The sequence below is a fragment of the Haemorhous mexicanus genome, chromosome 4 (genome assembly GCF_027477595.1).
Source record: "Haemorhous mexicanus isolate bHaeMex1 chromosome 4, bHaeMex1.pri, whole genome shotgun sequence".
Taxonomy (NCBI): domain Eukaryota; kingdom Metazoa; phylum Chordata; class Aves; order Passeriformes; family Fringillidae; genus Haemorhous; species Haemorhous mexicanus.
Window position 1 is genome coordinate 44,383,608 of NC_082344.1, and position 26,350 is coordinate 44,409,957.

At 40.9% G+C, this 26,350-nt stretch overlaps 1 protein-coding gene across 3 annotated transcripts in view; it reads left to right on the forward strand.

Moving 5' to 3' along the window:
* Window positions 1–14,323, forward strand: part of TENM3 (teneurin transmembrane protein 3) — a 349,238-nt gene extending 334,915 nt beyond the window's left edge. For all 3 annotated transcript variants that reach the window (XM_059844573.1, XM_059844574.1, XM_059844575.1), the window contains 4 exons: window positions 1,782–2,078; window positions 3,271–4,882; window positions 6,684–6,814; window positions 10,717–14,323. In XM_059844573.1, the coding sequence (XP_059700556.1) occupies window positions 1,782–2,078; window positions 3,271–4,882; window positions 6,684–6,814; window positions 10,717–11,472 (2,796 nt within the window). In that variant the 3' untranslated portion in view covers window positions 11,473–14,323. The remainder of the gene's footprint in view (window positions 1–1,781; window positions 2,079–3,270; window positions 4,883–6,683; window positions 6,815–10,716) is intronic.
* The last annotated feature ends 12,027 nt before the right edge of the window (window positions 14,324–26,350 follow it).

Here is a 26,350-nt window from a genome sequence, read left to right on the forward strand (position 1 = left end):
AATGGGAGTACTTCACACCTACATGAAACCTAAGTTTAACCTACTTCTAGAATCAGTCTTGTAGCATTAATTTTTCAGATTATATTTAAATAACTTTTGATGGTTCATTAAACAGGTAAAACAGCTATTCTGCATCTGTTGGACTTAGTGTTCTTTACTCAGGAGATTTACATGAAAATGTGATTTTTTTTTTTCCTAAATTGATCATGCAGATTCTTCTCATGCCAGTGATTTCAATAAACAAAGAGAAAGGTATTGTACATAAATAGACAGACTGAGCAAGAGAGAGCATTTGGAGGAACCTTTTTCCTGTTTGCCTGTGACCTATCACCAGCACTTCAGTACTTTTTATTCCAATAATAAAGGATCTAATTTATATTGATCTTTCAGAGGCTTATCAGCCTCAGGGTTTAAGTACCAACATCCATGGGAAATTTCAGCCTGAAAAATGCAAAAATCTTCTGGTCGTTTCTTTGGTGTATCCCTATCTATTCTCTTGTTCTTTTCTGAATATTATTTAGCCATCTTCGTTTACACTTTTTAATGTATGTATGAGGTACTTCAAATGGAATTTTTTTAAAATTCTTAATACACATAGCTCTCTGTCCATTTCTACCCTGCTTTCCACATGTTCACAAAACACGGTGTTGAAAAAAATCTCAGTTATCAGTTTTTCACCCCACCTGGAACAGCTTTAAAAAGACACAGGAGATACAGAAATGGTTTACAGATGAACAAAGAAATCCTTGAGGGCTGTTGGAGAACACTAAAGCACAATTCAGTGCTGACAGGAATGGAGAAGTGCAAAGATACTGATGCAGAAAAAGAAAACCAGACATTTTCCTTTTATAAATTCAGAAATGAGACCAAATTCAATGAAACTGAAAGTTGACATATTTTGAACTCTAAAGGGAGGTGGAGGTAGATTTCAGTGTAAAAGTATTACATAGAAATCACTATCCATCACTTGTAGTTTACATATATCAATAACAAGTTTTCAACATAAATGTATCTATGGCTTTATTTAATATAGCCTTAATAAAGCTAAGCCTTTATTTTCAAATCAAACTACTTAAAAACTTCAAAGCATTTCTAACTGGTTTTCAATGGTTCAGTAGTCTTCCAGTCATTTATGGCTTTAAGTGGTCAATTAACTAGAAGATATAATCCTCTACTGAGGATTTCAGCCTTATAAATACATTGCAGCAGTGGATATTATACTGAGTTAAATTTCCACTTGATCCTGAAGGGGAATGCCTAAAAACTGTTTAACCTTAATTTGAAGATCTAACATATTTTTGAAGATTTTAATCTTGTATTTGCTATTTTAAAAAATACTTGCTGTGAAAGACTGGAATTCAGTTCTTTCTTAGCATGATTGTTATGACTTGGAAAAGCAGTTGCTGGGAATATATTTTGACAATAATTTGCTAGATATACTTCAGACTGCCTACAAAAGAAGTTTTTTGTATTGAAATGACCCCATTTCTTACAAAAGTTTTCAGTACACATCTTTCAGTATCTCCTTAACAGTTGACTAAGCATCAAGAAAAAAAATATTGCAACAAATTCTGAGCCCTCTCTTCAACTAACAAGACCTTCCAAGGTAGATACCTTTATAGTGCCTTACAGTTATATCAAGAAGTTGCTAAAATACTTTACACATACAGCAAATCAATCATTGTAAATGGTATTTAAAGAATAGCTAGCTTTGTGGAAATAACAGGTGGCTGGGGTTTGAACAGCATGATTTATTGTGTCATTTTGTTTGCTTTAAAAAGGTTAATGGCAGAAACCTCCTTTCAGTTGACTTTGATCGAACCACCAAGACAGAAAAGATCTACGATGACCACCGTAAATTCCTGCTGAGGATTGCCTACGACACGTCAGGGCACCCCACCCTGTGGCTCCCGAGCAGCAAGCTGATGGCTGTCAACGTTACCTATTCATCCACAGGTCAAATAGGCAGCATACAGAGAGGCACGACTAGTGAAAAAATAGAGTATGATGGACAGGGAAGGATAGTGTCTAGAGTGTTTGCTGATGGGAAAACCTGGAGTTACACATACTTGGAAAAGGTAAAGAACACTCAGGTTTTTAAAAATGCTTGGAATATGCTGAAATTCTGCAGCAACTCACTGCTGCATACAAAGCAAAAATAGGTAGTAGAAGCACACTGCAATTATTCTAAGCATCAACATGTGATTCCAAGGGGAATGTTTCATTCCACAGATATGTAATCATGCTGTAGGTAATTGCTAGGAATTGATGTGTTTTTAAATTATTTAGGCCGCTAACTAACAAGAAGCATCTGCATTTACCTTTTATCTTAACACTTAAAATAAGGTGCAGGGACTATCTGCAATTCAATTCAACTGAAAATAATTTGTTTGCAAATGCTCTGCTGTTGTGGGCTTTTTTCACTACCAAGAGAAGCTCTTTTTTCTAAATAGTTACACCTGTCAATTTGTACTTGCTATATGTTGTAGCATCAAAATAAGGGATAGGCAAAAGATTAGGAATCACTTCATATGTAACAATTGCTGAATGATAGGTCTCCTTCTAGAAATATCTGTGAAAATCACCCTTGTGAGATCTGCAGAAAGAGAATCCATGTCTTTTAGGGCTTTAAATATATTTCTGCTGAAGATGTTGCTCAGCAAATACTGTTTACTAGTTACCACAGACATAATTTAATCAAGACCTATGATACATAATAGCCACACATTAGGAAAATGTCAGAATAATTCAAGTAGCTCCTTTTGATATGAATAATCAAACAATTGTTTTGCCTGTGTCTCAAAAGCTTACAGAACAAGAACACGGTATTCAGAGATCTCAGGCTAGTCAAATTCTTCCAAATCATCTCTAATTGTAAGAGAGAAATTGTATCTCCCATATGTTGTTCTCCTCATGAGTTAATGGCTCTAAGACAGTTTTACTTCCTCCCATATTAAACATGACTTATCTGAATCCATTGACAATCTGCTGTTTAGCTGTGAATGCTTGATAAAAGAGTGATACAGTCATAACAAGTAGCAAATTATGAATGTGAAACTACTAATTACAGAACCCCTTACAATTAAGCATACAAGTAAATTAGGCAGGGAGATGTTAACAACATGTAAGGTCAATGATAACTCAATTAAAGGGGAGATAATTTTCTCAAGTGGAATGTCACATTTTTGTGAAGAAATAGTATCAGTATATGGCAGGAGGGGAGATACTGCACCATTTGTCACATGATAAAAATCTGTTCTTAATTTTCAGTCAATGGTTCTTCTGCTCCATAGCCAACGGCAGTATATCTTCGAATATGATTTGTTGGATCGGCTTTCCGCTGTCACCATGCCCAGTGTTGCTCGTCATACCATGCAGACTATCCGCTCCATCGGCTATTACCGGAATATATACAACCCCCCGGAAAGCAATGCTTCTGTTATAATGGACTACAACGAGGAAGGGCAGCTCCTTCAAACTGCTTTCCTGGGGACAAGCCGGAGAGTATTATTCAAGTACAGACGGCAGACCAAGCTCTCAGAAATTTTATATGATAGTACAAGAGTTAGTTTTACTTATGATGAGACAGCAGGAGTCCTGAAAACAGTAAACCTCCAAAGCGATGGTTTTATCTGCACCATTAGATACAGACAAATTGGCCCGTTGATTGACAGACAGATTTTCCGCTTTAGTGAAGATGGAATGGTAAATGCCCGATTTGACTACAGCTATGACAATAGCTTCAGAGTGACTAGCATGCAAGGTGTCATCAATGAAACCCCACTGCCTATTGATCTCTACCAGTTTGACGATATCTCTGGCAAAGTTGAACAGTTTGGAAAATTTGGAGTTATATATTATGATATTAACCAGATCATTTCAACAGCTGTAATGACATACACAAAACACTTTGATGCACATGGGCGCATCAAGGAAATTCAGTATGAAATATTTCGGTCATTAATGTATTGGATTACAATTCAGTATGATAACATGGGACGAGTGACGAAAAGAGAAATTAAGATTGGGCCATTTGCCAACACCACAAAATATGCTTACGAATATGATGTAGATGGTCAGCTCCAGACAGTTTATCTGAATGAAAAAATAATGTGGCGATACAACTATGACCTGAATGGCAACCTGCACTTGCTCAACCCCAGCAGCAGCGCCCGTTTGACACCCCTTCGGTATGACCTGCGAGACAGAATAACTCGACTGGGAGATGTACAGTACAGATTAGATGAAGACGGATTTCTGCGTCAGAGGGGTACGGAAATCTTTGAGTACAGTTCAAAGGGCCTTCTTACTCGAGTTTATAGCAAAGGCAGTGGGTGGACAGTGATTTACCGTTATGACGGACTTGGACGACGAGTTTCCAGTAAAACTAGCCTTGGGCAGCATCTCCAGTTCTTCTACGCAGACCTTACCTACCCAACCAGGATAACTCATGTCTATAACCACTCAAGTTCTGAAATCACATCTCTATACTATGATCTGCAAGGACATCTTTTTGCCATGGAAATTAGTAGTGGAGATGAGTTTTACATTGCATCAGACAATACAGGGACACCACTGGCTGTTTTCAGTAGCAATGGTCTCATGCTTAAACAAATTCAATACACTGCCTATGGAGAGATCTATTTTGACTCTAACCTTGACTTCCAGCTGGTAATTGGATTCCACGGAGGCTTATACGACCCACTGACCAAACTAGTCCACTTTGGAGAAAGAGATTATGACATACTGGCAGGCCGGTGGACAACACCTGATATTGAAATCTGGAAGAGAATTGGAAAAGATCCAGCTCCTTTTAATTTGTACATGTTTAGAAATAACAACCCAGCCAGTAAAATACACGACGTAAAGGATTATATCACAGGTAAGAGAAGGTTACTTGACTGCAGCTTGGGGATGCTGTATCTACAGGCATCCAATTTAGAGGGAGTGAGACTGTAGGCAGAAAGGGTCCTCCTGTGATCAGTTTAACACACCAGCATCACAGAAAATATTCACTGGAAGCTGGTTGATATTTTCCAGTGTAGACTTTTACAAGACTGCTAATGTAAATTGCTCAATACGCTCCAGGGCTAGCACAAAGTAATGTGTACACAGCCAGGTGCACGGAAGGAGGAGTAGGATAGTATAGAAAAAGGATTGAACTTCTCTTTTGGCAAAAAAAGGTGTGAACGTGCTTACTTTCATATCTCAATTCTTAGAGAACCTATATGCTTTTTGTTGTTCTAGAGTTAGTGTATAGTGTTTTCCTTTATTCTACATACCAAAAATCTGACTACACGACACCAGAATTTTTGGAAAAATGTATGGCTCCAATACATTTGATTTTTTGTATTTGAATTAAATGTAAAAAATCCAAATTACACAGACATTGCCAGTCTACAGGAAGAGCTCAGCCCCACTTACTTAGGAGCTGTGAGACTACCACTTAGAAGAGCATCCTGGGAATCAAGTGGGTTTGCATTCATTTAACAAACAGCAGATATTAAGTGGGTTGCTAGCAGGCTGCCTCAGAGTAAGAATAAAAACAGACCTCTGAATCTATCCTCTTTTAGCAGCATGTGCTGTAGGGCATGAGGTTGGAATCAGATTCTTTGTGCTATTGAAAATCATGCACTTAGTTCAGAAATTGCCCTCAAAATACAGTTTTCGTTCTTTTCTTAACGTCTTTGATGTCTGAAATGCACAGGCAGACACTGCTTATATAAGATTATTATTACAATTGGTAATTTGGCTGACTGGCAGTTTTAAATGCAGCACCTCATGAGGCATAGCATTTATTTGAAAATGTTAGAAATTATTTTAAGTTAAATATTTTTTAGTATTTTAATTTTTGGAAAAATCTACTTCCTTATTCCACATATTGTGAGCTTTCTTAAATAAAAATTATTAGGCTTTGTTAGGAGCACTCTGCCAATCTCTAAGCTTAGTTTTTGTGGAATATAGTGTAAAAAACCAGAAACAAGGCAGAGCACTCTTTCTAGCCAAACAATTGTTAACTGATTGTTGGCACCCCTAATTTGTTTTTAACAGAACATAAAATGTATCATAAATAATGTGATCTAATGATAATTTGGTATCCTGTCTGCTTACTGATGCATTCATTAGCTTTTCCTTTAATCGATCCCACATCATCTTGAATAGGAGCAGATTTCTCTTGAATCAACAAAAAATATCTGCCAAATCATTTAAAAGGTAATTGGCCATATAGGTGATGTTTCAGGAGTAGTTTTAAGTCATTACACACACCAAAAGGACAGGATGTGCTCTGTAGTACTTTTTTTTTGGCTTTGTTTAAAAGTATTGATGATGAAGGTATGACATAAAGCATGTTTAACCTGACCATGAAATTTCAGTTAGTTTAGGCTGTAGGCAAGGAAATCTCCCCTTAACTGTGCTGCCATAATTGTTCTGGAAGTCACTGAGGCCATCAGAACCTGATTGCTGAACTCTGCAATACCTTTCAACTGAGCCTAGCACAACTCTTATATAGAACAGACATTTTCTTTTAAGTTTAGAACTGTTTCCTGTATAGGTTTGCTGTTTCCATACAAAAAGAAATCAACTATGCCAAAAGCTATTATATGTAAAAATGGTGTGGTTGCAAAATACAGAACAATTCTAATATTTTTCTCTCTTTTTTTCTTATAATTATTGCCTTTCAGATGTTAACAGCTGGCTGGTGACATTTGGCTTCCATCTGCACAATGCCATCCCTGGCTTCCCTGTTCCGAAATTTGATTTAACAGAACCTTCTTATGAACTTGTGAAGAGCCAGCAATGGGAAGACATACCAGTAAGAAACAAAACTAAACATACAAACTGAATAAGATAGAATGTTCCCTTCCATTCAGATCTTATAGATGATTCTGTCAGCCAGGGTTATTTGCTAAATTCAATCCAATTTTAATACCTTTATCTAGTTTAAGAAATCACAGGTGGAGGATTTATTATAGATTTGCTAAGTTAGGTACTATTTCATATAAGCTTTTGTTTGCTTTTAGAAATTATAAAAATTTTAAAAGACAATAATCAATGAAAAGTTTAAGATGCTCTAAAGATGTCTAATTTTCATAGCAGAAACTAGAGAGATTATATTTGTACTAACAATCTGCCTGAAGACAGTAACTGAACACTGTAGTAAAAAAGAGATGGTGAAGTAAACAGAAGAAGAGGTGATATAACATACCCATACCAGGCACCTTTATAATTTTGCTTCTTTTTAATATTAACCATGTGTTATATGTAAAGAAAGATAAAATACTGAAATTGAAATTACCTGAGGTAAATCCTACTATATCACATAAACTCAGATGCTTATGAAGTTCTTCAAAAGCAAAAAAAAAAAAAACTTTCATCCTGAAAACCTGCTGTGGTTTTAAATAATGAAAGAAATGCACGTGGAAGTAAAATCTAAGTCTGCCATTTAAGAAAATTATATTTACAGATTAGGCTTACTCAAAGATCAAATACCTATACCCTCAAAATCCTATGGTTTTTGCTTTAGAAGGAAGAATTAAGAGACATTAAAATGGGTTATCCCATTCTAAACAGTCAAAGAAAAGATCTCTTTTTACAAGAATCATGATAGAGAATGCTACAAAAATTAAACGTGATACAAACTTTAAAATCCTACAACCCAGTGTAGATCAAAAAACCTTAGAATGGTGGCCCAGCAGAAGGGAACATATGGAAGCTAACTTTGCATTCAGGAAGGTTGGTTAGATAGATAGATAGATAGATAGATAGATAGATAGATAGATAGATAGATAGATAGATAGATAGATAGTTTGTTTGTTCTTTTTTAATAGTGAGGAATTGAGTAATAGGGAGAGAATTTAGAGCCCAGCATGAGACTAGTGTCTCCCACGAGCAACAAAAGCAGTGAAGGAGGAGCATAGCAAGCACTCCAGTTGTTTTGGGAGATAAGAGACCTGTCATCAGGCATGGCTGTGAAGAATGATCAGAGTTTGTTTAGGTCTCAAAGTTAAGTCCCAAAGGCTAAAGAATTAAATCATCCACTAACACCAGCAAAGTCATACCAGGAATAGAACCAGTCTGGTCAAAGAGATGAGGGCAGACAGCTAGTTGTCAAAAATCTTTGGGAGAGAGCTCACTAATACGAGGAATGCCAGGAGCATGTGATATGACAGAGTGAGAAGGGTGTGATAAGAAAACAAAGATTCAAAATTCTCATGTAGGAAGAAGCGGCAACTCTGATATTCACTGGTGAACAAGCAAATGCAGAAGGAGGCAGAAGTAAACACACAAACCACTTGGTATTTTGAAACATTCTGGACTGAGTGAGCTTTACTGAGCTCTGAGGATACATGTTAAAAAAAACAAAGTTCATCATTATGAAGTTGCTATAGCACCGTGCTGCTCTCACTGATGATTGCTGTTTACAATATATTTTGTGCTCAATAGCTTTCATGTAGGATTTACAACAGCTGAAATCCATACTCATTAGCAAATGCAGACCAAAATCTGCCACATTCAAGAAGAATGAAGAGTCCAAGTTAATTCATAATTCCCTCAGGATTTATCCCCTCCAGAAAGCTACCCTTGTGCAAAAGAGAAGCCTTTGCAAACTTTTTGCCAAGCTTTGATCAGCAGCAAGGCTGAGTTAAGGTTGTATGAATCTTAATGACTCCAGCTGGTCTCCCATCCAGAAATTTAGGAAAACAAAGCAGGCTTTTGACTCATTTGTGAGTGGTGAATCAAATGGTTTAAGCAGTATTTTACTGAAAGGAGAAGGGGTCAATTGGAAGATAAACTGGATCATCATCAAAAACCAAATACTCGTTTTCAAAAGTGCAGCCAAAGCTATTTAAGTCTTTGTTTCCTGCTGAGGCAACTGCTAGGGCAGCTGTCTACTCCCCACCTCTATCAGTACAGCTCATTCACAGCTTGTTGCTGTTAAGGCCCAGGGTTAGACCGGTAAGATGTGTCTATTCTGCACAGTTTTGAGGTCTCATCCAAGCCACAGCTGACCCTGTGATTTGAGCTGTCCTGCTGTCTAGGTGCACTAGCTAACCATTCCTGCTAGCTGCTCCTGCTCTTTCAGCTGTCCAGACTAACCACTGCAGTAATGCTGACAGGTCCCATTTCCCAGTCATCCTCTCTTTACCAGGAGTGCATCTGGTATAGTGGGCTACACACAGCTCTTCCATGACATTCTGCTATCCTAGCTTTTCCATTAGACTGGCTTGTTGGTTCTTTTCATACATTGCCCCTTTGCTAGCTATGAACAAAACACTGCCATATTCGGTGTTGAACCCATCTAAAGCTCTTGGGGAAAAGCTCTTTTAGGCAGGAAGCTGATACTTGAAGTGAAATGGAAGGTCACACAGCCCAACTGGCCACAGTCTTTTCACACATCCCCTTTTATCAGTTTCTGCAAGTACTTGCAAGAAAGGGCATCAGTCCCCAGTATTCCATCTCACTGGTCCATACCATTAGCTTCCCTCTCTTTTACTGTAAAGACTGTCATTACAGTTTGATTTCCCTCATTTCTTTAGCAGCTTGAGGGATTATGAGAGCCTCCCTGCAATTTGGTCTCAGGCTGCGGCTACTTGAGAGACTCTTATCTGCTGACCCAGCGTAAAGAAAGGTTTGTTCCAGTTCTAAAGCACAGCTTCATAACCTGCCAAAATCTCCTCAGTTTGACTGGACTCATGGTAGACAGGAATCGTAATTGAACAAGCTCAGAGAAGAGATGCCACCATAGTAGGATGACACTGTAGTAAGACAGCTCTTACCTGTATAACATGACATGGGCTGGAAATGTGCACTGGCACCCTAGGAGGTCAGTCCTGTCCTGAGCTGCATCAAAATCAGCAAGGCCATCAGGGCAAGGGAAAGGATTTTGCCTCTCTACTTTGCTTTTGTAAGACCTCAGCTGAAACACAGCATCTGCAGGGCCCCCAGCACCGGAAGGACATAAACATGTTCAAGGAAGTCCAGAGGAGGGCCACCCATTTGATCAGAGGGATGGAGTACCTCTCCTATGAGGAAAGGAATTGGGATTGTTCAGCTGGGAAAAGAGAAAGCTTTTAAGTAACTTACTTGCAGGCTTCCAGTACCTGAAGGAACTTACAGGAAAGATGGGGTAAGACTATTTAGAAGAGCAGGTGGTGACAGGACTAGGGAGAACAGGTTCAAATCGAAAGAAAGTAGGTTTAGATTACATATTAGGGCAAAAATCTTTACTGTGAGAGTGGTGAGGCCCTGAAACAAGCTGCCCAGGGAAGTTGTGGATGCCCTGTCACTGGAGACGTTCGAGGCCAGGTTGGATGGGTCTTTGAGCAACCTGGTCTAGCTGAAGGTGTCCCACAGCAGGGGGTTGGAACTAGATGATTTTCAAGGTCTCCTTCCAATCCAAACCATTCAGTGATTCTTGTGGTTATGTATTGGCATTGCAAGTCTGTCCTGTGCAGCCCAGTAAGCAGCCTCTGAAGTTAAAGCCGATTTTTGTGCAGGTTCTCAGGAAGACAAAGAATAAAAGCAGTGAACATTAGCAAAATAGTCTTGTAACTCAACAGAACAAGCAGTATGCAGATCTAATTAACTCCTTGGCACTGTCAGTTGTGGCACATCCTGTTGTTGTCCATGGGCAGCACACCAAGAAATCCTGGCTGTTTGGCATTTAGGGGGCTACAGATGGCTGGTAAAACTTCTGTCTGTTCTTGTTTACAGCCAATTTCTGGAGTGCAACAACAAGTGGCGAGACAAGCAAAGGCTTTCCTTTCCCTGGGAAAGATGGCAGAAGTGCAGGTCAGCAGACGGAAATCCAGTGGAGAAAAGTCATGGCTGTGGTTTGCCACTGTGAAGTCTCTGATTGGCAAAGGGGTGATGCTCGCTGTCAATCAAGGCAAAGTGCAAACAAATGTGCTCAACATTGCTAATGAGGACTGCATAAAAGTGGCAGCTGTTTTGAACAACGCTTACTACCTAGAAAACTTGCATTTCACTGTGGAGGGAAAGGACACGCACTATTTTATCAAGACCACCTCTCCTGAGAGTGACCTTGGGACACTGAGGCTGACAAGTGGGCGTAAGGCCCTGGAGAATGGCATCAATGTCACAGTTTCCCAGTCCACCACTGTAGTGAACGGCAGGACTCGTAGGTTTGCTGATGTTGAAATGCAATACGGTGCTCTAGCGCTTCACGTCCGCTATGGCATGACGCTTGATGAGGAAAAGGCCCGGATACTGGAGCAAGCCAGGCAAAGAGCTCTTTCCAGTGCCTGGGCCAGAGAACAACAGAGAGTAAGAGATGGAGAGGAAGGCGCCAGGTTGTGGACAGAAGGAGAAAAGAGGCAGTTGCTAAGTGCTGGAAAGGTACAAGGATACGATGGGTACTATGTACTCTCTGTGGAGCAATATCCAGAATTAGCAGACAGCGCTAACAATATACAGTTCCTCAGACAAAGTGAGATAGGAAAGAGGTAACACACTGGCTTAGCTCAGGCTGCCAAAGAGACTGTGTACCAGTGTCTTCTAAAAAGGAGACTAAACTGTTTTGCTGCATTACTACTTGAGCCTAAGCTTACATCTTTGCTCAGATTTTTTCTGTAGCACAATCCAGACTCTGTAATAAAAAGAGCGCCTTCCAGAAGAATGATACTGCTAATGACAAAACTTTTTTTTTCTCAATGACCTTAAAGGTGATCTGCTTTAAAGAATATGTTTACATATGCATATCGCTGCACTCAAGTTGGACTGAAAAGTATTTAAAAAAAAAAAAGAAGAAAAAAAGAAAATAAAAAGGCCTACAGATTTTGCAACAGGCTGTTTCTTTGAGGCACTGTATTTAATTAAGATACAGACCCATACAGTGTTTCCAAATAGTACTGAATTGTTGACCTTTGCTTACGAGAAGTAGTCTCTCTCTTTCTCTCTCTCTTTTTCTCTCTCTTTCTCACTGCATAGGATGTGGTATATATCTGTTAATTTTAAAACATGGGGCAAAAATTACTGTTTATAGACAACCCAACTTCATTAAACTGTGCTGCTTTCTAAAAGGACATTGGCACAAGTGACTTATGCTACCATGGGAATTTAATAATGGATTTTACAATGCTAACATGGTTTGCCTTGGGGGGAAAACGGCAAGTAGAATCCTTGTTACATATAAGCAAAGGAAACCCTGATTTTTTTGTAAATTATGTGAGACAAGTTGTTTATGGATTTTTATATGAATTACAATTTACTGTACATCAAATATTAGTCTCAGAGGAGTTAATTTATGTAAAGTGTTTAAAAAAGTTTATACTTAAAAATAAAATGATAAAAACATGTGCTGTGTGTGATTTTTTTTAAAGAAAAAGGAATTGCACCTTTTATGTTATAGCTGTACAGTATAAAGGATTATATTGTAGAGATATAACAGTGATGACTAATGTCCAAAAGTGTTAATATTTTTGTATTAGGTTTAAAGCTGTGCATCTATCACTCTGCTGATAGGATGGGACACTCCACAAAGTGGCTGGCTGAATCAGACCACAGCTCCCTCCCCTCCCTCTCCTGTCACCCAGGCCAGTGCCACTTCATCAGTCATTGTTAGAAGGCACAGTAACCAAATAAGTCTCATTTAGTATGATGGAAGACTTTAATAGGTTGGGGTTTCCTTGTCTTTTTCCAGCCCTAATGTAATAAATGGACATTTATTCATACCAGGTGGGGTTTCTGTTGGTTTTTTAGCAGCTTTGTTTCACAATGGAGGAATAGTGTCTCAGGTGCTTGGCAAATTGTATGTAGAAGAAGAAGAAGAAATGATGTAGTTTCATCCAGTTATGTCAACTTTGTCTTCTGTATAATACAGCTCTTTTAGGTGTTAATAACTCCAGATAGAAGAAGCGTACCTCTGACCTGATGCTACAGAATTGCTCTTTAGGCAGGCAGGCTGTTCAGTAGGTTCATCTCCTGGCCTTCGGCTGGCAAATCAAATCTCATTACTGTGAACACAACCTGGGGATGGAGAGGAAGGTCCAGTTCTAGTGCCTAGTCTGCATCTCCACACCACTGCATAGATTTGGCATGCTCTGCTCCAAGGCCCCAGTATATTTGCTGCAGGAAGAACTCAAGAGTGCAGCTGGTTCCTTATAGGAAGCCTGTGGTGGCATCTATGGCATCTGTTCTACATCTTGGCTGAAACCATTCTTAGAGCTTTAGTCTCATGAGCACTAAATTCAGCCACAAAAATAAATATTTTTAAGATGAGACAAAATTGGGGGTTTTGATGTTCATTGAAATATACACAGTATTTCTATCCATGTATTATAATGGCAGAACATAGTAAGTGAACGTGTCTTACCTATGAATGGTTCAAGTGGATGTAATAAAAATAGTTTTCTAACTGCTTTGTATTCTGAGAGTCTATGGTATTACATACTCTAAATTGCACATTAGGATTGTTTGATAAACAGATTTCAATTTCTCCCAGCCAAGTTGCTACCGAATCTACAGTATCAGTGCTATTACTGTATGTGTGTATTTGGTAGAGCATACAGAACTAATTACACATATAATGAATGCTAATCATCTATTAGAATTAAAGCACAGATTAGTTGTTAGTACTTTTACCCTTGAAGCTTGAGGGCCCTAAATTTAGAGAGGATGGTATTTCAGACCCCAGAGGTGTGTCATTGAGCTACGTATTCTTTTTAAAAGATGTAAAATGCTAGGTGTTTGCAGTTCTGTTGGGTGGCTCTTCCACAGCACTGTATTTAGCATGCTGTAAGTGCTCTCTGTTGAAATAGGCTCATATTCTAAATTATGTCCAATGTTTCTGTTCTGTTTGAATATGAAAAGCTTGTATAACATGTCAACATTGAAATATATCTTCTACTTGGCGCATACCAGTCCCTTCTCCTTTGTTCTGGCACCAATAAACAACAAATTATAGTATCTGTTGGTGATCATTTTAGATACAGTCAAATCAAGCCAATTAGTGGCCTTGTTAGTAGGTATAATGAGCCTGTTTCTTGCTAAAAAAGACTTGTGATCTGGACATGTTCCTGCAGGAAATAGTGACCTTGGGGAATATAGAAACAAAAGATCTTTTTAAAGAAAAAAATATGCATAATTAAAGAAGCATATTACAAAAATAAGAAAAAAAGAAAGGAGATTCTAAGTATTTTAGACAATGCCAGTCAAAATGCTATCCTGATATTTTGAGATGTATATTTCGTCTGATTTGTATTGTTCTTTTAATTTGCCTTCTTAACTTTATATGTGTCCTGAATTTTCCACAAATTGATAACTATAGATTGCATCTAGGCTTTCCAATAAAAGCCAACCCAACGTGTGTGTGTGTGTGTGTGTGTTTATATTTGGGTTTTTTTAATCTGTATGTCAGATACTGCACCTGTGCTGCCACTTTTCTTGTATCGAAGCAACAAAGTGATCCCCTTGCACTCCTATTGATTCATTTGCTTCACAGTTGGCAGTATCTTTTTTTGACTCTATCCAATGGCTTCATCTGCTAACTCAGCAAAGTGAATTACTCCATGGGATCTCTCAGGGGGCTTGCTTTAAAGAAAACATTAAATATACCTCCACAAAGCCAAATCTTTCATAGATAAGGAAAGCCAAAGAACAAAAAAAATCACTTAGAACTGTTTTCTCTCTTATCCTCCTGAGTAAAAATATGACAAAAAGTACTTGATTATAAAGAATTAGATTGGCACTGGTAGTTACATATATACACAGAAGAGATCCTTCAACCTGCATTTAGGCCCCCTTTGCATAAACTGCTGAATTCAGCACTGCTCTTCATCAAGAGACTGCTTTCATTTCAGTTGGAACAGGCAGACTTCACCACACTCACTTTGTAGTGACAACCTTGAGTTGGTAACATGTTGATCCAGCACTAATCAGGTCATTGCTTCGCTAACTATGGCCTAATTTTGTTATTAAAAAAAAAAGGCAGTAAGAGATCTTTGTATGTTCACACTTGGGAGGTGATAGATTTGCATTTGACAAGGGGGGAAAAAATGCCAGTTACCACTGCCACTCTTCTGAGGCATTTCTAAACGATGGCTGAAAGACTGTAAAACACTACATAAAAATAACAGTTAAAATTGTCTATGAGAGAATAGGCTGCATTTCCAGAGAATCAGATGATGAAATGCTTGAATTCTGTTTTCAGAGAAAAAAGAAGGAAAAGCTTCTGAAAGTGTTGATATCTTGGTATACTGCTATGTCCAGAAGGGCAGGCTATGGCTTTACATATGGGCAGCTTGGGAACTTTAAGAAAAAGAGGAAGAAACTCATGCATAATTCTTTGGAGATGGCAAAGCAGAGGCACTTATTAGAAACAGCTTCTAAGCAGCTTATTAGAAGCTGCTTATTTGACACTTATTAGAAGCTGCCAGGGTTAAAAATAAGCCAAAGCCCAGGGCATCATCCCACAGCATAAACTGAACAGCACAGACACAGTGATATCATACCCATAACTGCAAAGCCACATCCAAACCCACCAAACTAATCAGCTTCTCATCTACAACCAATCAGTCCTAAGGACTAAAGAGCAAGATACAAGCCTTATAAAATAAAATTATCTTTACATACACAAGTTGCTGGGGCTCAGTGATACGAAACAAAAAAAGACAAACTAAAAGTGATAAAAAACAAAATGTAAACCAGTTAACTGATGAGTATGTGCCAATTCTTCCCGCTGGGAAAAACAGAACACATGGTCTATAGCTGTCATGCTGACAGAGCTTAAGACTTCATTTTTTACCTCTGAAGTTTTTAGCTTTGTGGTAGACCGACCACATAAGGCAAATTTAACTGTGTGAGTACCTAGGCTACCCCTATTCAAAAAGTCAAAATACAAATAATAGGTAAATCCCTGCTCATCACCCCCAGCCCATTTTTCAGCAGAAGTAACATAAATAAGGATGCCAAGTCTTAATTGAGTGCACCACGAAAAGCTGAAAAAATGCAGCTTTTCTGCTCACCCATCCCAGAAACCTAAGTATTTTTTATGGACCACTAAAAGTGTCTTAGGCCTTTCAGGGTGAAGAGATGGTGGAAAGGTTTGTTTGTTATGCCCTCTCCTAATCACAAGATAGAATACTGGCAATTGCAGGTGGCACTGTGAGGGAAAAGAACATGCTGTCTAGTGCTCTGGCACAATCTGCCCTGCTTTAATAACCAGATGTGCTGGGGACAACAGGGTAGGGAGAGCAAAAGGGAGGTGAGCTGCCCTTAAGTGGTCTGAAACACAACAGTGAGAGTGAAGTCACACAGTACCACATGGTACTGGCCATGGTAGTGGCATGAGGATTATCAACTGCAATATTCCTTGTATGCATGTCTTTTTAAAAAAATTCTTGGCCTGATTTCTAGTATCACAATTGTATGCAGTTCTGAGCAGTGCAAGCATGACATAAAATGCAACAATAAGTAAAGATAAATATGCTAAATATGAGTCCCCACTTCTAAACAAAGCAAGCTAAGCAGTAACACCATCCCTTTCTTTAAGTACATGAGAGACTTATATGCAATTTAAAAGGTGAAGAATACGCATAATATGATGGCAGCTCATTAAAGTGACATGTTGTCACAGAACCTGCTTTATTGCTGGTAGACTGTCTTGCTGTTAATTGCTATAACTTTGTAGGTAAATTGAGTAAACCTTTTAATTTACTAAGTTAAAATTCCATCATTGAGGAATATAAGTTTCTAGACATGCATACAATTTTTTCCCTACTATTAAACAAGTCAATGCTATAGTAACATAATTATGCAGCTTAGAGTTAATGGTTCCCACAAAGCAGTCTTAATAAAGCCTTTTGGGATTCAGGAGGAAAAGGAAGAAATTCAGAAACTAAGAACAAGGCTGGAAGGCGACAACATGTTTCAACTGGCTCTAGTTACTCAATCACACTAAAGCTGTCTGAGACAGCAAGGTGAATGCCATGCATTACAGAGGCACAAGGGAAAATTGTTATCCCAATGCAATAAAATATTTCCAAATTTCAAGCCCAGGAATAATTTTTAAACTGAAATTACAAGAATGGCCATCTAATGAACCAATTAAAGTTGCAGCAATAATAAATAAAATTAAAACAGCATAAAGAAAGATAATTGAGGAATCAGTTAGTAATGCAAATCTGAAAGTAACTCTATATAGACATGTTATAGGCTGTAAAAAAAAGTTTGAAAAAGTTGTTCACCCATTTTTGCAGATAAAAACCACTATGGAAAAATGAGCTGCAGAGGGTGTGGGTGTACAAGCCCATAATACCAGAACCAGGTATTAGTCACCAACTTACACAATGATGGGGAAGCACATATTTAAAAAAAAAATCAGTCACACCAAAATCTGCAGATGACAAAAATCAACGGAGTGGCAAATAATGGCTAGGACAGAGCAGTCATACAGAACAATATGGATCACTCGCTGAAGTGAGCCCATTCAAACAAAATGCATTTTAATACAGGCAACTCCAAAAGTAAAATATCTCAGAATAACAAATGCAAATCTTGCTATGAAAGGTACATAGCCGCCTTCAAGAAAGCACTGACTGGAAAGAATGAGGAGTGCATAATGGATAAATAACTCATTGTGAGATTCCAGTACAATAGTGGTGGCAGTGAAGAGCTTTTAGGGGTGGAGAAGCTTAATGAGATTACTGGCCTTGTTAAACAAGGCAAATAGGAAGGCAATGTTATCTCAGCATATGGTGCCAGCAATACCACTCTTGCATACACTCCTGATACATTCATCATGAAAACCCTGGAGAGAACACAAGGAGACATCACACAAATCTGAGTCTTGGAAAGATTAAAAAAAAAAAAAGGAAAGGCACAAAAGGGTGCCATGCAAATAGTGTCTAAATGCCCTCACAGAAAAAAAATTTAAAAAACCAAGTTGTAGCAAAGTGCTTCCAAACAGGGAAGGAGGGAAGAGAAAGTGGGTGGGAACATAATTCTGGTAACTGACTATAGGAGTAGCTTCCAAAAGTTTTTGGCAAAATAGGAGCTATTGGAAGTACATGTAATGGATGGAGGTGATGTTGAGTTTAAGCTAGATTATGGCACCATTCATTTAGCTGCACAGGAGACGTTAAAGTAAAACCTTTATAACTCTGGCAAAACCAGGCCAAAGGGTTTGGGTTTGTCTTTTCCTTATCACCTCCCCTCTAACAACCCTGAAATACCCAAATTAAGTTGACACAGACCAAAGCCAACAAACATTATCCTAAAAGTTTCAGCTCTTTAAACAGCGAGTGCAAGGCTGAGGCATTTTAAAAACATCCCTTGGTTTACTCAGCAGAGATATGTTGTTTTATTACCTTCTTCAGCAGCTGATTATTAAAACTAACTAAAACAAACCTCCTCACTCTCTAATAACATAGCCAGAGCTAATATATCCGCATGTTTATGTTGTCAAGACATCCAGAGGCTAGTGTTTAGGTTAAATAAAAAATCAGTCAAACAAACAAAAATTTTAAGATAGTAAAACCTTGTCTGCGCCAGTTCTGACCGCACTCTGCCCTGAGCGCGCCTCGCCCTCAACGACCGACACTCCCTTCCCAGGGGTTTCACGCTCCGCCAGCTCCGGTGCGCTGGGAAGCATCCGGTCCTTAACCGGGAGCTGCCTCACCGGGAACAGCAAACTGCTCCCTCCGCTCCTGACCCGCCTCACAGCGCAGCTCAGACCCAAGGAAGGGAATGAAGTGCGCTCCCAGCCGCAAGCGAGACGCTCCCCGCCCCGACACGGCGTCCGCCCGGGACCAACACCCGCTCCCGCAACCACTTGACCCCTTCGCCATCAGCGCACCGTCCCTCTGCGCCCCAAAGCGCGGGCCGGGCTAGGCAGCGGGGACCGTTCCCCTCGCTCCTCCGGCCGGGCTGTCCCTTCCAGCGGGACACGCATCGCTCCTGCGGCCGGGCTGTCTCTTCCAGCGGGACACGCCTCGCTCCTGCGGCCGGGCTGTCTCTTCCACCGGGACACGCATCGCTCCTGCGGCCGGGCTGTCCCTTCCAGCGGGACACAGCAGCGCCGGCCGGCCGTGGCTCGCGCGCCCCCTGGCGGGCAGGGGAGGGGCGGCAGCTGCCGGCGCGGGGCCGTTGTTGGGGGGGAAATGGTCTTGGCGGCCATTTTATCGGCTCGGTGGGGCCCGCGGCGCGCCGAGTGTGCGCCTCCATGAGGCGGGGTTGCAGCAATGTAAATAAATAAATAAATAAATAAATAAATAAATAAATAAATAAATAAATAAATAAATAAATAAATAAATAAATAAATAGCTATATATGTACATACGTACACACATAAGTACCTACATACTGCCTTAAGATGCCGTGTCCCCTAGCAGCACCTCGTGCCAACCCGCGCGCCGAGTGTGCGCCTCCACGAGGCGGGGTTGCAGCAATGTAAATAAATAAATAAATAAATAAATAAATAAATAAATAAATAAATAAATAAATAAATAAATAGCTATATATGTACGTACGTACACACATAAGTACCTACATACTGCCTTAAGATGCCGTGTCCCCTAGCAGCACCTCGTGCCAACCCGCAGCATGGAACCCGGCTGACCCGAGCGTGGCTGGCAGCCTGGCACGTCCTGCTGAGCCTGTGCCGCCTGGTGCTCCCTCTCCGGTCTCCCTGAATGTGCCATTCCCGCGGGCTCTGGGCAGTGGCAGGGGCTCCACTAGGGCACCACCACAGTGCGTGCTGCCCATGGTGCTGCCGGGCGCTTGCCCAGCCCCTGCTCCTGCTCACAGCCCGGTGGCAAGGCCCGAGCTGCCGGCCCAAAGCAGAGCCCTGCCCTCGGCAGGTCACCCCATGACGAGCAGTAGGCTCAGACCACCTTGTTCCTTCTCAAAGGCAACCAAAGGGTGCCAGCTTGACTCCTCATATTTGCGGGTGGTAAAATACATGGCGGGGGGGGGGGGGGGGGGGGGTGTCTTTGTTTTTAATGCACAAAAGGTGTTTTCAGATGGCTTTCATCTACAGCCAGTGAAATGTACCAGTGCACGTTAAAATTGCTTCAAACAAAGCCCAGCCTGTTTCTCGGCCTACGGTCACTGGTGGCCAGCAGCGGCCGTGGGCGCTGCCCCAGCTTCACACCAGTGCTGGGCTGGTAAAAGCCATCCAGCCAGGAGAACAGAGGGGAAGGGATCAGTCTGGCATTGTGCAGCAAATCATGTGTGTGCACATGCCTGGAAAGTTAATTTGTAATTTTTGCTCCTCAATAAATCAAGACAGATGCCCCTATAAATCCTGCTCCTCAGGAAGGAAGCAGAAGGGCAGGAACTGCATGGAGTATAGAACAGTGCTATTTTTCTTTTCACTGCCAAGAGCACATCGCTGACACAGTGCTGTGCTGGGTCAGGCCTTCACCCTCTGCTAAGTTAATACCAACAACTCCCTCGTCTAAAGGGCAGATAGTAACAGTGCGGCCCCCCTTGCACTTTTCTGCCCTTCTTTCCTCTCATTGCAGTAGCAGTAGCCTCTGAAGGAGCTGCACTAATTAGTTGCTATTACACTTCTTGGGTGGCTGGAAGAACATACTGCCTCTGACCTCGTGCTTTGCAATGTACCTTAACAGCTTATTACTGCTATTGCATGGCAGCAATGGTTCTTTTTATAGTTACTTTGAAAGAGCCATTCCTCCAGTGCTGAAAAATAATCTAAGACTAATGCACAGTCTCTCCAGAAGACTGCTCTTAAACTGTCTATAACCAAGTGTCCAAATGCTGTACAAAGCTGTTTCATTTGCTTAACATCGACTCACTAGCAATTAATATGCCTGACATAACAGCACACTACAAGGCCCATAAAATCTGTAGCAGTAGGGGAGTGAAATGATTATAACTTTTTTTTTCTTTTTTCAATAATACCAGACTGCAGTTTGGGCACTGTAATCTTTTCAAAGCAAGAAACTGAGCTGCATTTGAACAGCTGTTGTTTACTGAAGCAATAATTAGCAAGGAACAACTCAAAATACCTGCTACCTTCCACAGCAGCTCAGCAGACACTTGCACCCTGTACTTGGAGGCAGAGGGGCTATCAGCTTCATATGTAGACTATACTTATTAAAAATCTCACCTAACTAATTTTAAAAAAGGAAATATCTGTAATGGCAGCATCTGCCAGCCAGTAATCCCACTGAATTCACTGTGAGCTGGGAAGCACAGACCGCAGCCCATACCAGATGTCCCTAACACAGTGGTTTGCAGCTGCTGAGGGACAGCACATGCTGCACGTGGGGAGTAGGGCATTCTGCAAATAAGGTGTTAGGCACAGTCCTTCTCAATGTGCTCTACTGGCTCCAGGCAAGGTCAAGCTGCACGCCTGCTCCTGGGACTGAAACCTTCGGGGAAGTATGTCTGCAAAGTCATTTGTCATGTTTGCAAGTCTCCTGGTCTTACAAGACTTTTTTAGCTTAGCTTGACAGAGCAATGGACCGGCAGTAAGAGAGAGCAAAAGGGCTCCCGAACACAAGGGAGAAAAGCAGTAGCCACATTGAAAATGGACCTCCTGATTCCACACCTGGATGAAACCTAGTGATCTCTGTGTTTGACCTGGATGAAACCTAGTGATCTCTGTGTTTGCAAGCCATCCAGAAGTAGCCCTTTTTTTCTTAACGAGGGCTTGCTGCTGGTACTTACAAGTTTTCAACCCGGAATGGAGCCTGAATATTACATGTTTCCAGCTGACATGCTAACCACTGATTACTGGCAACAGTGGTATATGTATATATTCCCCAAGACTGCATGAAAACATCTGTATAACTCCCAGGTAAGGCTCTTAAGAGGCTTTAACTAAGCTATTGTAATTGCCCGTTCCTGTCCGAAAAGATAATCATATCCCTTTCACCCATCTCTTCCCAGCCAGTCTTCCATTGCTTGTGCCAGCTCTTACATACATCTGAACCTGTTAGGAGCCACTCTGAGGACCCAAAACCCTACTTCCTAGAGATTCATTTTCCGTGGGTCTTATCTCTGTGGTATGCCTTCAAGCATGACTCTGGGCCTAAGAAGAGGATAGGAATGTGCAGTCAGGCTTAGTGTGAAAAAGAGACAGAAGCAAGATCTCACTGACCAGAACCAGTTTAAGCAGCTGTTCCATAACAGTTTCACTCACCTGCTCCCTCTGTGGCCCAAAACCATTTAATTATTTAGTTTAACATAAAACAGAACTAACTCAAGTTTAAGTTAGCCATACCTCATACTAGCAGTAGCATTCTGGAGTTCTCCCTATCAGAGCATTAGAGAGAGAAGTTTAAGTCTCCAGGCTGTCAGAGCACTGGAAGCAATCTCCAAGGACCCAGGGAGAGCTGCCAGCTGAACTAGAGGAAGCGGGATGCTCTGCAGATAGATGTCTGCCCTGCTGCAGAGATTCATTCTCCTGTGTGAGAAGACTCGCCTGCCAAAACTGATAGGTACATTTCCACTAACAGTTGTCAAATCACTGACTCTTGACTAGAGAAAATAAAAACATTTTGACAGAAAATGCCTGACCAGCACTACACAATAAGCCAGAAGCTGACTTATCTCATTACACCTGTAGTGCCTTAGAACTCCATTTTCTGGCTAGTCAAGGTGTCCTTTTGAGATGGAGTGCTGATGTTAGAGACACAGAGAACTGGAACTGTCAGCCATGAGCTTCAGGAGTTTCAGTTAAATGAAAGAAAATACACTTCAAAGTTAAATATTTTGTGAGAATTACATTTCTTTATATTATTAATAAATGATAGCTATCACTTCTGTCATTGGAAATCCAAATAGAGTCACTGAGCTAGTAGGAAAAAAAAAAAAAAAAAAAAAAAGAAAGAAAGAAAGAAAGCAGGAAGCTAGTAGGGACCAGATAAAATACCAGTACAGTTTCACTGAGTGAGCTCAGCAAAGTAAGAAATGGCAAACAGTGGCCATGATTTTAAATAAGGTCTTCCAGATTCAGATGATAGGAACCTAACTGTCCTTTCAGTGAACTTTACCACCCTGGAGCTGCAACTCCAGAAGTTCAGTCACTTTAAAGTAAACATGGTATAAGCATAAATGTAAATAAAATCAAGTCACAGCATGCCATACCTTTCAGGCCTATTAAGACATACCTCATGTGGTGCTGCAAGGCACAAGGCCAAATGAGTTCAGCAATCCAAGAAATAAAATAGGTCCCTCAAAGTGGCTGGCGTGCAAATCTGGAAGCAGGAGGAATTTGTATTTCCTCATTCCTGTTGGCATGTACATAAATCACTGCAGTTCAGTAAAGAAGCACCACTATTTTTTTCCAGGGCCCTATTTCATTTCTCAGAGCAGACAAGAAACATTGAGCCAAAACGCTATGGATGTGATGTTAGGTGACAAAGAAAGGGAGAGGTGGAGCTGGCAACCCACAATTAAGAAAGGCTGCTGAGCCTGGGTCTTGCAGCCCTCACATTGCATCAGATCACATCATGCCTTAGCCCACCAGAACATGCAGCCAGAGGAGCTCAATTAAAAGCATATCTATACACAGGAGGTACAAGCTGTAATGGTGCTGTAGGAATTCAGGTGGTACAAGCCCCATCAAAGGGTTCATACAGGTTCAGCTGCTGTGACTAATGGGATTTATAGAACCTTTGATCAAAACAGTTCCATTGCCAAAACATTTGTACTGTACAAAATTTGTAAGACCAATTAGGATATGACAAGCTATCCACTGAAATTCATGGATAGAGTCACAAGGTTAGGAGTTAAAAAAAAAAGACAAAGTCAATTGCATATTACAGTCAAAACCTTCCATTATTTATCAGTTAACATGAACAGTACAGTGGTTAATGGTCATATACATCCCAACTCAATACCTCCACCATGAAACATCTTTGTGTAGTGGATCTTTTTAGGCAGTAGGAGAGGCTGAGGCTGTAGAGGGGATGCCTTGAGCAGTATAACATTGGCTTTGCACTGTCTTCCAGACCAGAGGACTCTTGCACATAAGGGGAAAATGCACCCAGCTTGGCTCCCTGACTAGAGTGACTCATAACTGGTGCCCAGGGGGAGCAGTTTCTCTGCACCACATTGCAGGCTTGGGACTTCAAAAGACCTTGTTCTGTGAATTTGCTTCAGCACTCGTCTGGAAAAAGCTAAAATCATTACTTAAGATCATGCTGTGGCATAAGTAGCGAGCCACAGGTCAGGTGGAAAAGCAGAGGATGTCCTAGAGCGGGTGACACACACAGCCTAAATAGGAGAGGGAAAGCAAAGTGGGGGAAAAAACCAAAACAGACCACCAGTGTCAAGTAAAGAAGCATGAAGAATTCCTCTGTACCTCAGTGTAGAACACGGGGGGCAATGTCGCAAGGGTTGGAGCAGAGGAGAAGGATGGAGGCCCTGATCTTGCAAGCAGTCATGTACCAAACAGGACCTCTTCTCCATCTGCCTCCAGGCACTGCCTTCTCTCCCTAGTATGTCTCCAGAAGTTAAAAGAATAGGCACAAGTTGAAGACCAGGGGTCACTGATCTCTGTAACTCTGGCTATAACCAGAGTCATGTCCAAGCAACCTCAAACCTCCACGGAAATAACAGAGGGACAGGGTCCTTTTTTCCAGTCTTCAGACCACCAAGCTTTTCCCTTAAGTGTTTTGCAAATGCCTAAGAAGACCAGCATGCACTACATGCTCACAGGAGCAGCAAATAAATCTTGTTAATGGTATCTTGATAATCTGCATGCCCAGAAAGAGCACTTATTACTTCCTCAGGCTAAGAAGCACCATCTAAGAGCTTTCTTCTCATTTATTTTAGGACATACTCTTCTGGGGAAAACCAAGGTGAAACTGTTCACTCTTCCCCTTCACAACCTTCTAATTCAGGCTGTAATAACTCTGGAGCAGTATCTGTCTGGGGTATTACCCTAGCCTAGGTGGAAAGTTTCCTGGGGTGAAATTATGCAATTACCAGCCCACTGCTCTGTGCTCCCACTAGGAAAGCTGGCCCCAGAAACAGCAGTGAGAGGCTCCTGAGACTGCCTAGGCACCTTCCAAGGCCACAGCTCTTGTAGTACTTTATACCACAGGGGCAAGGAGGAAGTGAGAACAGCAGAGGTTCCTAATAAAACTTCATTCTTTTGAAACATTGCACTTTGAAGTGCTCATAACATTGTACAAAAGAAGCCAAGATTTATCCCTCTTTTACAGAGAGATGATAAGAGTTACAGGCACAGCAGGCCAAGAGCAGAGTCAAGAAACAGATCTCGGGTCTCCCAGTTTCTACAGGCCTTGTTGTGGGAACAGGCTGTAGTCATGGGAATCATCTCACAAAGACAGTATCTCCACAAAGGCTCTGATATTTTAGCACTAATTCCAAAAACATTTCCACCAACAGCAGTGGGAGACTTGAATGCTGATGTAATTCTCATGGAAATTAGGTTCGAAACAGGATCCACGGGTCCCTTCTAGAGCCTCAAATGTTAGCTTATATTACAGCTGCCTTTCAATGAGCACGCAAGCCAGTTTCCAAACATCAGTTTAGGAGCTTTCTTAGTGAGACATGTCTTCAGCCAGTCAGCAGATGCTCTTAGGAAGTTTTTCCATTTATGTGAGATCCTCTGGACAAAGAGGAGATCTTCAAATAGATAACAATGTCTGCTTCTGATTAAAAGTTTAGCTTAGTATGATGATTGAACACCACTGGGTGCATCTTGTATAACACATACTGATCAGCAGCACATTGAACATTCAGAAAAAATAGTTTTCTTGTCCTGTTAGGTTTTATGAAATTTAGTATTTTCAGTGGTTCTTGACTGAAACACAAGCATCTTGCAGTCAGCAGACAGCCCTGGACTGACTGTTCAGGAACAGCCATTCCTGCTCTACACCCCTGTCACAAACATACAAGGAGTCATGGCAAAAATCCTATAGTTTTCCACTGTGGTTACAGGGATTGGCAGTGGTTAGCAGTCAGCAGCTTCCAGAACTTGGAGCAAGTATTTGGGAAAGCCCAAGTCAAATTGTATTGTCAGTGTTGAATGCACTGCTGCATTTACACCTATTCCATTCAGTACTGCACCAAAGACTGTGCCACTGTAGCAGGAGACCAGGTTCCTCACAAAGGTTTCTCCAAACAAAGATTTGAAAGTTTACTCAAACCATATCATAAAAGAAGTGACCAATGCTTCTGTATTTTAAGCATCAGATGTGATTTCCTCATGAGCTGCGACCAAAATCTTCCTGGTCTCTTAGGTAACCTGCCTACCTTGTTCTTCCATAGCAGAATCTTCAGTGCAATACCCCATGCAAAGGGTGCCTTGTTTCATGGCTGTGTCTGCCCCAATGTTATCAAGAGTCCAGCCAGATCCCCACATCCCACAGCAATGCTGACTTCC